Source organism: Anabas testudineus, chromosome 16, assembly GCF_900324465.2.
Source record: "Anabas testudineus chromosome 16, fAnaTes1.2, whole genome shotgun sequence".
NCBI lineage: Eukaryota > Metazoa > Chordata > Actinopteri > Anabantiformes > Anabantidae > Anabas > Anabas testudineus.
In genome coordinates, this window is record NC_046625.1 from 7,635,592 (window position 1) to 7,649,356 (window position 13,765).

The window sequence follows — 13,765 nt, forward strand, 5'->3', positions numbered from 1 at the left end:
ATTATTTCTAATTTGTACATACATAAATTAACACACTTCGACTTTGCCTTGGTTTATACTTTAACTTTTCAGCAAATCGAGCATGACTATAATTTAATTCTTTAATTCTATCTTCTTAAACGGCCTAAAGGGACAGAAGCAACAACCAAGAATGTGTAGCCCAATGCTCTGTAGGTGAGTGACTGACGGAAGGAGAGGGAACACCTATTCATACCTCTGATATATGCAAATTTTTCATGGCTCTGCATGCCTGTCTGAGGGGAAGAGCAGAAGAAATTTCCCAAGAGGGAGGCGCATGAAGTCGGAACTGTGTCAAAACTTATTGTACCTCGACACATTAACCGGCACCGAGCGTCAGACTTCATGACAAATGGAAAACTTGAAGAAAGGAGACGAGCAGACACGGTGAGTTGTCGGTTCGTCATTTGTTACCGAGAAATGGAGACATGTTGTAACCTTATCCGCCTGCTGGTGATCTGGAGAGAGGTAACACGTAGGCTGCTTGTCACCTGTGTAAATCAGATGTACTCATTGTGTGTTATTCCACATATGTGGACGTGTATTCACTTGTTCATATAGTAAATAACATATTGCTGCTGGGTCCTGTGCGTAAAGCGCCGCCGCGTTTCTTCTTTCTGTGTTGAGCAAACTGACGTTGGCTGACGGTCAAACTTCAGCAGCAGACAAGAAGGGCAGGCCTCTGATCCTCAGTACTGTGGTGGGACAGTAGATTCCTGGAGAGGAAATGTGCACTGCATCATTTACACCGAAGTGTTTAGTATATTATTATTATATAGTGCATAAAATACGCACCGTAACGATTGTTTTCATTTTGGATAATCTGTTTAACTAATTTATTTGGTCTCTAAAACATCAGAAAAATGTAATTACAGTGACATTTAATTTTGTCCCAGAGCAAGGTGACAAAATCAAATGTGTAGTTTCTTTAATCCAAACGTCCAGACTCCCAAAATATGAATTTCAATACTATATATGATAAGGACAAGCCCCAACTTTTCATACTGGAGCACCTGGAAGTAGGTGCCAAATTTGGTCTGTGTGAAAAATATTTCACACAGACCAAATATGTAAGGTTGAATCATTTGTTTGAAACCTGTCTGAAATTATACAGATTTTTACACTATTTCTGTGTGATGGAACAGTGCAAGTGCATAACAACATAGATTTTGTGTAATTTACTCTAAGTGTCGTACGAATTTAGCAAAGAGCAGTTCAGTTTCTAAAACTTTCTGTCAGTCAGTGAATATTAAGGTGATTTTTTTTTTCATTGTAATGTTACTAAACAAAAAGGGAAAACTGATAAAATTCTAATTTCCTCAGCTGATCAATGACTGGCACCCTGATGTGGATTTAGTTCGTCATATATGCTGCTGCAAAGCGTTCCAGATGCTCCAGGATGGATCAGGCACCTCCAAGCCAGAGCTCAGTTTCGGACCAGCCGGAACCCGACAGTGAAGAACTCCAGCTCAGAGTCGACTTCTTCAGGAAACTGGGTTACTCCTCAGCTGAGGCGAAGGCTGCTCTGAGAAAGCTGGGCCTCGGCACAGACACCAACTCAGTGCTCGGAGAGCTAGTGAGGAGCAGGACGAGCACTTCACCCGGCGTGCCCAGTTCTGACGATGAGAGGAGCACAGGCCAAAAGGACTCTCTGCTGCCTCAAAGCTGGGCGCTCGGACCCAGGGCAGGACCACAACTGGGGGACAGGAAGAATACAGACACGGAATTGAGGCCGATTGTTATTGACGGCAGCAATGTTGCCATGAGGTAATCTTTTCCATGTATTGTAGAATAGATCATTAACTAGTTGCTATACTTTGCGACTTTGCACCACAGAGCTGTTCCACTACCTGGACAAGATTTATTGCATCCAACTACCATCATTCATCACCGTGTTGTCATTCAACTCTTTCCTCCACCTTTGTGTCTCTTGACCTTATGAAAAGGTGTTCACCACCCTGCCTGCCTGCACAAAGGCCACTGTTACAACATCCAAATTAGAGAAACACCTCTGGAAATCCATGCCTCTCGATAGTTTAGTTCTTTTCAATTCAGCGGATTTATGTAGCACGAAATCACTAGAAAATTATAAAGGAAAGTTTAAATGAGAAGAGACACTTGAGTCTGTTCTGACTACAGTAAGCTGTATCATAAAGGAAGGTTCAGCTGGGATAATGTGCTGGTATATAAGATTAGATGGAGCTTGTTTGTTAGGTGCTTTGTACATAAAGAAAAGGATTTTAAATTCTGGAGACAGAAGTTTTAGTAGAAGATTGCTAATAGTTTATTTAATTTACTTAAGGTGCTCGATAGATATCAAGTGTTCTACAATACATGTGTTCACACTGAGTAATAGCAGGAACATCATTCCTTAAACAAAAGAACGTTCAAAGCCACGTGGTGAATTTTTACAGCTCTCTTTAATATTACGTAATATCAGATTTTGTGCTCATGTTCATTCATCTCCTCTTTTACACAGTCATGGCAACAAGGAGGTATTCTCCTGCAGAGGCATCCAGCTTGCAGTGAATTTCTTTCTGGACAGAGGTCATAAAACCATTATTGTGTTCGTTCCAAGCTGGCGCAAAGAGCAGCCCAGACCTGATGCCCCCATAACTGGTGAGGATACAAGAAATGCTAGATTCTTTTCATCAAGCAAAGCAGTTTTTTTTTAGTCATAGAAACATTCCATAGCTTCAGTCAAAGCAAAATCATTATCAGTAGGTTTGTAAAATAGCAGATTCAAGACCTAGAAGTCATAACCTACAGTGGCCAGCAGGCTAACCAGGCGAAGTAGCTCACCTTTTTAATAAATAGGAACAGCAGTGGACTAAAACACAGGTGATAGTAGGTAAAGAAATGATGTCTCTGCACTTTCCAGACTCACAGTCCTCTACAGTGTTGGGAAGTTGGACTGGATGATAATGTCCATAAAAACAGGGCATTAATAATTTTGAGAACACTCTTATGGACTCCCAGCCAGTAAAGATGTAGCCCTGTCTAATTAGATTTTCACTGTGTAATGCTTAGAAGTGAAATGTTTTTTGTTCCAAATAATTTACAGCCTGATTTTAACATCTGTCATGTTTGTGGATTATTCTTTCCCTTTGCTTAAGTTTAATGTTAAAGAAAATAGGTTCATGTTTTTGAAAATGCACAAATTTGCTTCAGCCTGGAGTAAGAGCACTCTCATACACTGTATGGCAATTCAGAAGAAGGCTATAGATAGAAACTGATTAGCTTTGCTTAACAAAGACTGAAAAGAGAAAGAAACACTCAGTTGTGTCCAGTCAATCATTTCTCTTTCTGCCTGCTATCTATCTATGAAATCTTGAAAAACACTTTTCCCTCTATGGTTTCTTTATTACCAAGGAATGTAATGGTTTAGTGATTCATTTTGTTCATCTGATTGGCTACCATGTCGGTCTGAAGTATGAAGTCATGACAAAAGCAAGTGTGGACATATATTTAAATTATTTGCTGTAAAAGTTTCCATGTGGGTGAAGTAGCACGATGACAGTATAGCTTCATTTGTGACAGCTGAGTCACTAACGTTTGGGGGTGTGTCTCAACTGAGATCCATTCACTGCACCATCTCTCTGAGTAGAGACGCTACCTCCGATTGCATGGTGTTTGATTCCTAACCACCTGCTTACCTAGCAACAACTATATAATAACGGGTGGGGCAGCTCAGCTCATAGCTCTGGATATTTAGTAACAGCCTGTGTGGAGCAATCCAGACGTTATATTTTTAATCTGCAAACAAGGAAGTAAAAATCAGCCTGCAGTCATTCCTGGGAAAGCCCCATAAGGAAGTACAGTTCTGTTTTGTTTTCCACACCTAGTTTTCTTGCAGATAACTACTGACAATGATCTACAGCAGGAGGTCAAGTTAAGACAGTCACCATGAAGGACATTTACAATAGCAACAAAAATGTCTCAGTGTGTGATGTATGAAGTCAGAACCAATTTCTCTCCGGGATTAATAAAGGGTTTTGAATTTAAAATCTGACAATCATCATTCATTAACATTCAGCTTTGATTGACTGGCATTCATGTAATCTGGCTCTCAGATGGTTGTTTTCATTTCTTTTCAGTCCCTCGTCAGAGGGAGAATAAGGAAATCAGATTGTTATAATGTTTTGCTTGATGTGGTTGGTTCCTGGAACATTATAATATCCTTATGGCATTTTGTGGCTTTTACAAGCGTATGTATGGTTGAGGATAATGATAATTGTCATGTTACACAACAAAGCAAATGCACTTACACATCTTGACAAAAAAACAATGTAAAAGAGTATATATACAACATAAAGTACTTCTACATCTATCTGATTCAAATGGTTGTTTGCGCTTTCAGATCAACACATCCTGATGGAACTTGAAAAACAAAAAATAGTTGTCTTCACTCCGTCACGTCGAGTTGGTGGCAAGCGCGTGGTTTGCTATGATGACCGCTTTATCGTCAAGTTGGCATATGAGTCAGATGGAGTTATCGTGTCAAATGATACCTACCGTGACCTCCAGGGAGAAAGACCTGAGTGGAAGAAATGCATTGAGGAGAGGCTTCTCATGTACTCCTTTGTGAATGACAAGTAAGAAATCATATTTTCCTTCCATTTGCTATAGTACCAGGGAGCTAGTTATATCTCGAGGGAAACAAAATAAGCCCAAACCTTAAATGATATTTCAAATCAATAATTTTTCAGGTTCATGCCCCCAGATGATCCTCTGGGTCGTCACGGACCCAGTCTTGACAACTTCCTTAGAAAAAAGCCTCTACCAACAGACCAGAAGAGACAGCTCTGCCCATATGGTGAGATGTTTGCAGCAACTATTTGCTACAGCATGTTTCCATGCTGCACTGTTAGTTTCAAAAATGTTTTTTTTATCATTTTTTGTTTTGTCTTAGGTAAAAAGTGCACTTATGGCATCAAATGTAAGTTCTACCACCCAGAGCGGACAAACCAATCCTACCTGTCCTTGGCCGATGAATTGAGAGAGAAAGCCCAGATTTCGACAGTAAAAGAAGACAGAAATGCCAGATTATCACCCAGACAGCTTCAGTCTGATTCAGGGTCTGCTTATAATGGCTGCTACCATCCTCAAGACTCTAACACGGAGGTCATTAGAAACCAACAGAGTTCTTCCTATCCTGGTCAGGTTTATGAAAATAAAATACTGTACTGGGATGATCCCAGAAACAGTCAGAGCCATACGGCCTGCTCAGCCTCAGAAAGTCAGTGTCATAAAGATTGGCCTGGTCTACACTTGATGCCCAATCATTACTATGCCAACATGTCTCACGAGTGCCTGGATTCTGGCCTTGGCTCTTTTGAGAGCCAGTATTCTGATACTTCTCATTGTCTCAGCAACTCCCACAGGCTGACGCCCCAGAGGCAAAGTGCTCCTGCTGGGCCCAGACAAATCTCAGCGCATTTAGAAAACAATGCCACCAGCCAGTCCTGTACGTGCTGTTCCCATGCAGTGCCCTCAGCGGCTCACCAGCCACCACAGAGAAACGTAGACTCCAAAAGTCAACCCAGCTACCCTCCTCACATGTTTCTGCAACATCAACACATCATCCCCAGCCATCTCCATTACAAAGGAGCCCACCATCATCAGCAAAATTACTGGTCAGATCCTTTTCAGGGGCTGCCCCAAGCCAGGATATCATGTAGCCTCCCCTCTTCGGTCCATTCCTCACATTCCCACTGCTCCAGTAAGAGCCATCAGTACCACTCGTGGGGCCAACAACAGCTATCGTCTTCCACGTTTGACCCCAAGAGGTTGGAACTCCGGAAGAAACTGCAAGCCATCTTCAACCCTCGTCAGGTGGATGTGGTCATGGAAATGTTCCCACATGTGATGGATGCAGAGAAACTGGCTGCAAAGATCCTCAACCTGAAGACTCAGAGTGGGGTGTTCTAATGATTTCTCCAATTATTTTATCAATCATTTTATTCACCTTTTACCTCTTCAGTTTAAAATAACATGTTACTTGTGTTAAACTCTTTTTTTTTTTTCTTAGACACTCAGAGAGAGTTGTCTGAGATATACTTTTAAGTGATTTAAAAGTTAATTGTAAAGACATTTTGCTATAATAAACTTTAATGCTAGTATACTGTATACTTCTGCCATAATATATTTTACTTGCATAATGTACCATTATGGAAGTAAAACTTCAGTTCTCATTTATGAACAGTTTCACTGATCTGTTCTGAGTTAAATGACATTAAAGTCACAAAGTGTGATTGCAACCTTGACATCCATGTTTTGGATATAAAGTGCCTCTAGGCCAAAGGAGTTTTGACTGTTGATGCATATTGTGTCAAATGTGATGTCCTTTTATGTTTTAATGCAATAGGAAATTGCTGTATAATGTATTAATTATTGTTTTGCCTTCACTGCTGTTCTAAAGACCAGCGTGCTGCTCAGCTAAAGTATATTTCAAAATGATGTAACCATGCAATGCATTCATTTGGCATCAGTCCAGTGATGGATTATGACATCCAAATAGAATTTATAGTACATTATTATCTGACAAGGAAACTGAGAAGAATACACAATGAAATGCTGGTGTGTGCATTTTCCTGTTTCCTAGAACATTCTCAGAAAAGGTGTCGCTGTAACACTGTGCACATATTTGGGTTTCTGTTTGACGAGAAATCTTGTAAAGAAAGGAGATATGGAAATTTGTTCTCATGATAATGCAGATTTATGTTCTCTTCCTTTATCAAATCACTTACTGTAAATGTAATTTAATCACTGTAAGCTTGTATTAATAATAATAAAATAATAAAAGGAATATGACAGATACAATTTATGCCTGTTTGAGTTGCTTATAAGTATTGTTGCTTGTGTATCTCAGGAAGTGAGGACTACCCTAAACTAAATGTCACAGACCCGGGTCTTATTGACAGACCAGTCTGCTTCAACCACTTTTTCTGGAGAAAAAGCACTGATCCTCCCCACATCCTGAGGGTTTTACAAACAAAGAAGTCTTCTGCTGTGCAGCACTTGTTGTAAGCACAAACAAATTTAGTTTTTCTAGTGTCTGAGTGAAAAGGTCAGCATTTGTGTGTGTTTAAATGTCTGGCTCTAGGTACACTCACATGAGACCGATGAACAGTTGAAGAACATTTTTTGTTAGTCTGTGGGGTAGATTCATAATTTTTAACAGTTTGATGGGTCGCAACAAAATTTAGCTGTAACAGTCTTCAGTGCATTCATTCATTTATGGTCCCTAACAGTGGAATTACCACTTTAATACACTGACTTCTCCTCTAAGTGAAGGTCAAAATGTAAATTTATCTAGTGTTTGGTTTATAAACAGAAATATCTGCAAAATGAACATTTCTATCCGCTTCATCTGACAGGACAGTGTTTCTACACTTACCCAGCAAACATGAGAAATGTTCTACAGTAGCTCGCTCCTAAGTATGAGGATGATTGTGAGCATGCTGATGAGTACAGACTCTTATTTTTGGCTATACCTTTGACAACAATCGGTTTGACTATTTCAGAAATGTGATGTAAATTCACCAGATGAAGGGCACATTAGACTGTGTGAAAACATGGCTGACATATTTGAGTAATACAGTATTCTTTTTGAATGCTATTATTGACTCATGCTGTATTTGAAGATATTTGAAGATATATACACCCTTTAATATAATAGAAGCACGTACATTCTGTCAGATTCTGTTGCCTGGCACAGTGAGACAATATTGTGCAATTACTTTACACGGTTGTGAAGTTAAATTGTCAGGACAAGACAGATCTTATAATTAGACCTCGGGAACATGCTGCTTTTGACAGACATGAAAAATGGATATTTCTTGAAATGATTCATACTCAAATTTTCTTGGAAAGAAAATCCCCTTAAGCTAATATTTGCACGTCATTTAGGGAAAAAAAATGTTTTTGTTCAGAGTGCTCAACAGGTTTTTAATGCCTACAGAAAAGTTTTTAAGCCAAGCCCAACCCTGTGCTTGAAATTCTACTGTTCCTTAAGACTGAGACACTTCTTTGCTTGTTTTGTGGGCAGACTAGTACAGCAACTCTATAAAATACAAGCAATTGTTCTGCTACCCTAACATTACTGCATGGCCACGCTCCACACGAAGACTTAGAATCATGTTTGTAAAAATTTTATTTTTATTGTGAATAAACGTAACATGTTTTTTATGGGTGTACATGGATACAAAACTGTTTATGTTCATATCAGACCCATGACTGTACCTACTGGTCTTTATTCAGTTGGTCCTTTGTACAGTTTGGCATGATGCATGAATTTTTGTTATTCCCAGGCCATCAGTAGTTTGTGGAATGGTACAAAGGCACCATATCCAGGTTTGCTGCAAAAAACAGATTAAATAGATTAAATTCAAATTCAAATTTGGAAAAATGGGCAAAACTTGAATATAAAAATAAAATGCAAAATGAAAATAAATAGAAATACGGCCAGATGTGTAGTGGTATGGTTTAGTAGTTAAACAGCCCACGTTACCTACAGTTTGTAGTGGTGTGCCTAGCAGAAATTCAAGTGTAAAGATTGCTTATCCTGAGACACTTTAATAAGCTACAGGTTTCTTGTGGTTAAACAATAGCTAAGATCAATTACCATTTAAAGTAGATGTGTCCTTTGTAGCTGCCATCATGCAATCCATGATCAGCTGTCTGCAGCTCCACCCCAAGGTGGAGATCTGCCTCCCCCTGCAGGTGGCCTAGGAAACGGATTGTTCCTGTGCTGATACGTCCAGACGGCAGCATGATCCTGACACGGTGACCCAGCTGCAAATCCATGGGGGAGTGGGGAACAAAAACCCGGTGATGCCCAGGAGACATCTTCCATGATCTCACACTGTAGGAAGAGATGGTTAGTCAACTAACAGAGAGACAACTGTGGTAAAGACAAGTCAGTGGTACTTTACCTGCTGCCTCAAACATGTAAAGCTCACTAACCCTTCGGATAGAGCGAGGCTATCTGGTCCCCCCCCTGTTTTCTGTTGTAGTCTTTCACATTTGCTGTACCTTGTGGCTGAAGACGTGGAGGAGCCCGGACGTGAGCTCAGTGCTGATGATGAGGATAACTGGCCTGACAAACTGCTTGCATAAGGGTCTTCTCTTGATGACACCCTACACGTTCTCTGTTGGCATGCCAGTCTTGAGAGACCACCTATTCATTAGAGAATAACAATGGAAATTATTATTGAATCCAAGGGCAACAGAACTGAACTTGTGGGGGTGTATTATTATCAATTACTTGAGCACTCCTCAAACACTTCTCCATTGTCCACTCCCAACTCTCCCTGGTCATCATATCTGTCCACTTTCATTAACCCTCCAGCCTCAGAGGTCAGCTGAGGAGAACGAGGCACATTCATTAGCTAAGTCATCAAAACAACCTCAACCACACCCACACAAACATTAACAGGCACACCTGATTGCGTAACTCTTCCTGTTTTTTTTGCAGCTCGGCAAATCTCCTTTCCCATGATGCTCTCTCACAGGAAATCCTGGTCTTGAGTGACAGGATCTCTCTCTCAGTTTTAGTCAGTCTTTTATGAAGAGCAGCTGTACGATCAGGGCTGCCTGGTATGGCTGCAACCCCTTTACTTTCAGAACCTGACAAACAAAAAAGGTTGTCAAGTCATACCTCCACTCACATATGTGCTGAGGAGATGTAAAGTAGATTTAGAATAGGAGCCAGATAAAATGCATGTTCTTGGTTATTTAAGTAGCTTAAAATGCTTGAGTAAAGTGTAGTACTCCAAATTTGACAATCTTACCTACAAGTTGTTTAAGCTGTCGGCTCATTCCCCCTGTAACTTGTGGTTCCCTTGGCAAGAATTTGATTGCATTGTATGGGCATATCTGCAATGCAAATAAATGTGAAGCACAGAATATTTATATAAATATAAATATGAACCTTTATCAACATTCAAATATCAATGCAAATGGAAAATTTTGCAGACATTACACTCACCCAAAGGAACCTGCACGTACACAGTATTCCCTTGAATGTCCATGTAAACACAGTCCACAAGATATATGGCGTCATGTTGAAGCATGTTCACCTCACACTATTGTGTTCTGACTGGGGAAAAAATACTTTTAACGCAGTTTAATTAAAGGGGTGGAGGGAACAGCTGAAATGACACTGAAGTTCTACATTTGTTTGATAGCTACAGACAGCAGGCTATGCCATCTGTAGGTAGCTGCTGCCAAGCATAAACAACACGGCTGAAAACGTACTAATGGAAAACACACAGACAGAATTACAAACTGACCTTTGCCAGATGATTAACAGTAACATGGGAGGAAACGGTCCCATATGAGTTCATTAGCAAATGATGGTTTCTATGTCTGCTGAATGGATCTCTGTCCTAGTCGATAGTAAATCCTAATGTGACACAGACCTCACTGATCTGTTGCTGTGTCTGAGTGGACAGCGCTGCTGACGACTGCGGGGTAGGTAAATCTTGTCTAATCTTCTTAATCAAGAAGTTACACAGTCCGCTTGTATCCAGGCTGCTTAATGTGGTTCACTGAGCCGTAACTATAAACAATGTGAATAAGCCTCCACATTTAGTGCAACTGTTGCACCTGTTGCAGTGTCAGCTCCATGTTGTGTGTCTGTCTTATGTCACATTCAAGTGGAATTGGTGTTCAAAAACAGGGTCCATTGAAGAGATATAGAAAGTTCCTATGTTGCCTGCTGCTGCGGTGTGAAACCATAAAAAACGAATTCTGTCACCATCCCACTGTGTATGGATGCTGTGCCCTTTGTTCAGTATTTCCAAGACAATCCTTCCAGCGAAACCATCTGAATTCAAATGAAATGTAAACCTGCAACTCATATCTACATAATTAATGTGAATTGCTATAAATGCTCACCTTTCATCTCATATCACTTTCTTACACACATGCAAACAAATAACCAAAGATCTATTCTGGATTCCCTGATAATAAAATTTAATTTTACCACTCATTTGACTATGGTTGGTTGACATGAACCAAATGTGTGTGTGTAGTAAAGACCTTTTTATTGAATGCTAATTGTTTGGGATATTTACATGGAGATAATTAGTAAAATTGTGCATACCTCATTTTGATAGCTACTGAGACACATTATTTAATCACTTTGATCATATTTGTGTAAATGCGTTTGAAAGCATCCTCTATATAAAGAGTCAGTGTGAATATACATTTTTATTGTGTGTTTTTCATGTACGATACTGTCTGTACAAGCTTGGTTTTCATGCTTTATTGATGAGTTTTCTCTCTGCCTCTACGCCTAAAAGCACTATGCAAATTGTACAGAAAATGAAAATAATAGTTATTATTTGTCCATCCTGTCCATGCTAGCAGCAAAAACAAATCCCTTGCTAATGCAAATACAATGTGAGTGATGAGAGACAGATCTAGCAGTCGTATTGCTGTGCAAAAACAAAAACAAAACAAAAACAATGTCTTAAATCCATCTGAAGCTAACAGCAGACTGCAGTAAGACTGGCTATTTTCAACAGTTACAGTCCTTTTAGTGTGACATTTGTATTTTATGCATCTTAGAGGTAATTTAGTACAGAATGAGGACTTGAAATCACAGGGACAAATTACCAGATTTGACAGACCACAGTCTATCTCAAGGGAGTACTTCTGGGGAGTACTACTGTATAAAATCTAGAATTTGTTTGACTGAACTAACAGCATGATTTCATGTTTTTCATGCAGCTGTGATGCAGTAAGGAAGAACATCTGTCACCTGAATTTGCAAGTGCCTTTTGTGTTGTGCCCAGGAATTCAGCGTTCTGTAGGCCACAAAGAGGTAATTGTAGTCTGTGGGGGCTTTATGGTTGGCAGAGAGAGGGGGTCTGTTCATTGTGTTCACTGTGTTGAATAGAAACCAGGAGGTTCCCTATACAATCCCCCCACAGGGCAGTGAAATCTCACCTGTACTCTTATAGACCAGAAAAGGATTAATCCACTGAGTTGTTTCAGTGAATCTTTATAGCTAGCCTTCATTACGGCAGTATAATAAGTCACCATAAGGTAATTTATTATGTTTTTATTTGTTTGTTGACACACAGGAAAATTGCATTTTCAATCCACATCAAGAAGTACAAACAGACTTGTCACTTTTTCCATAAAATGCTTTTATTTAACCTGCTCAGTCTGAATTCGTCATTTTCCGTAGGTTCATTACCACTTTTCTTCTGGGGCCTCTTTAGACCTACCCAGCAACAACAGGTCTCCTCCCCTCTCAGTCGTTGCAGTTGCTGTGCAGGTGAGAGTTTCCACTTATTACATTGCCACTACAGTGCTGTCAGAAGGAAGCAAACGAGGGGAGGGAGCAGCTAAGGAAAGGAACACCAGAGAGGGAGAGCACATTCACTTCAACAACAGCTGACAGAACACCCTACAGGCTGCATCACAGGTGAGTGAACTTTAGCAGAAGAATAACTGATTTAAAATGACATATCTTGTATTCAGCTAAATAGCTATTTGATATTTGTGCAGAGGGAATTACAGGCTGATGCAGGTCAACAACAGTGGTACCATTGTAACTGATGAATGATACAGCAGGGGAATGTTTGTATCTTTTATGTCCGACATTTCAGATTTTACTTAAGTATTATTAATAGTTTATACAATCGATCAATTGTTTGGTAAATATGAGTAAGTATAGATCATGTGAGAGTTTCCTGTAGTTTGTTTTTGTTTTGTCAGTATCCCTAATTTATTTTTCTTCTATTTAGATAACGTCATATCCAGTGATCCAGTGGTGGTAAGTACATTTATTCTCTATTGTACTATTGAATGTTAAATTTTAATTTCTGTGACTACAGTTTGGGGGAAAATACTAAACGTTTTACTTAACTACGTGTATCAGTAAATAAATTATAATTAATGTTATTATTATTATGTATTAGGGTGTAATACCATGTATCAGTCCCCTGGTAATACATAAATTACATTAAGCTCCACCTTTACCAGCTGTGCTGTTTTTGTTCCACACTAAGTTGCTTGGTAACAGATCTTTGACTCTTATTTTTTAAATATTTCCTTCAACATTTTCTGTAAAGATATTGTTTTGTGACACAATAATCTTAAACAATACCTCATTTCAAACAGAGTGATGCCCAACAAAACAATTTATCAATCAATCAAGCATTTGCACCTTTTGTTTACTCACCTAGTGAAAGCTTTTGCAGGCACCCAACTACTTTTACTACTTTTACTTTTCATTCTACTTGGGTTTGGGGTATATTGGGTTTAAGGACTTCCGGCATCTTCTAATTCACCTTACAGTCTCAAAAGAGTTTGATATGAAGATGAAAAGGCCTTATCTGAAGAATATTCAAAGCAAGTGGCCAGCTGTGCATTTCTTCTGTTCTTCCTTTTGAATACAACTAGTCCTTGAAATCAGTCTCTCGTGCTTCACTCATTCATCATCATGCAAAGGGATGGTGGGGGTATTTCCACGGGGATTCAGAAGCAGATAACACTGCTTGATGTGCGGTGCCTCAAACTCCTTTTTAAATTCTTCAAATTGAAGCTTCACTTTTATACAATTAAACTCTGCTTTTGACCTGGAAGACCTGGAAAACCTAATGGGCAATGTTGTCACCCAGTTTCCAGGGTGTAGAGCTCGGAGGAGGCTGTGCTGGGATCCAAGGGAGAGGGAACAAAACAAGCTGTGTCATTTAGTGGTTCTCCTGAGGGGACTGATAAAGGAACA

The 13,765-nt window shown here is 39.6% G+C and overlaps 2 protein-coding genes across 2 annotated transcripts; one reads left to right on the plus strand and one right to left on the minus strand.

Annotated features, from left to right (window-relative positions):
• The first annotated feature begins 243 nt into the window (after window positions 1-243).
• On the plus strand, window positions 244-6,828 carry LOC113170695 (ribonuclease ZC3H12A). The gene is made up of 6 exons (XM_026372892.1): window positions 244-405; window positions 1,342-1,785; window positions 2,498-2,637; window positions 4,379-4,613; window positions 4,728-4,834; window positions 4,931-6,828. The coding sequence occupies exons 2-6, from the start codon at window positions 1,418-1,420 to the stop codon at window positions 5,947-5,949; spliced, it is 1,869 nt and encodes a 622-aa protein (XP_026228677.1). The 5' UTR covers window positions 244-405; window positions 1,342-1,417; the 3' UTR covers window positions 5,950-6,828.
• A 1,458-nt stretch (window positions 6,829-8,286) lies between these two features.
• On the minus strand, window positions 8,287-10,094 carry LOC113169058 (CAP-Gly domain-containing linker protein 4). The gene is made up of 6 exons (XM_026370191.1): window positions 10,010-10,094; window positions 9,464-9,648; window positions 9,287-9,410; window positions 9,055-9,199; window positions 8,645-8,884; window positions 8,287-8,378 (listed from the first exon to the last, which is right to left on the minus strand). The coding sequence occupies exons 1-6, from the start codon at window positions 10,092-10,094 to the stop codon at window positions 8,321-8,323; spliced, it is 837 nt and encodes a 278-aa protein (XP_026225976.1). The 3' UTR covers window positions 8,287-8,320.
• Between the last annotated feature and the right edge of the window lie 3,671 nt (window positions 10,095-13,765).

Coding starts and splice junctions, on each gene's coding strand:
- LOC113170695 (XM_026372892.1), top strand. CDS start 1,418: ATGGATCAGGCACCTCCAAGCCAGAGCTCAGTTTCGGACCAGCCGGAA. Junction 1,786..2,497: donor GGCAGCAATGTTGCCATGAG/GTAATCTTTTCC, acceptor TCTTTTACACAG/TCATGGCAACAAGGAGGTAT. Junction 4,614..4,727: donor TACTCCTTTGTGAATGACAA/GTAAGAAATCAT, acceptor ATAATTTTTCAG/GTTCATGCCCCCAGATGATC.
- LOC113169058 (XM_026370191.1), bottom strand. CDS start 10,094: ATGCTTCAACATGACGCCATATATCTTGTGGACTGTGTTTACATGGAC. Junction 9,411..9,463: donor AGGAAGAGTTACGCAATCAG/GTGTGCCTGTTA, acceptor TTGATGACTTAG/CTAATGAATGTGCCTCGTTC. Junction 9,200..9,286: donor AGTGTTTGAGGAGTGCTCAA/GTAATTGATAAT, acceptor TCTAATGAATAG/GTGGTCTCTCAAGACTGGCA.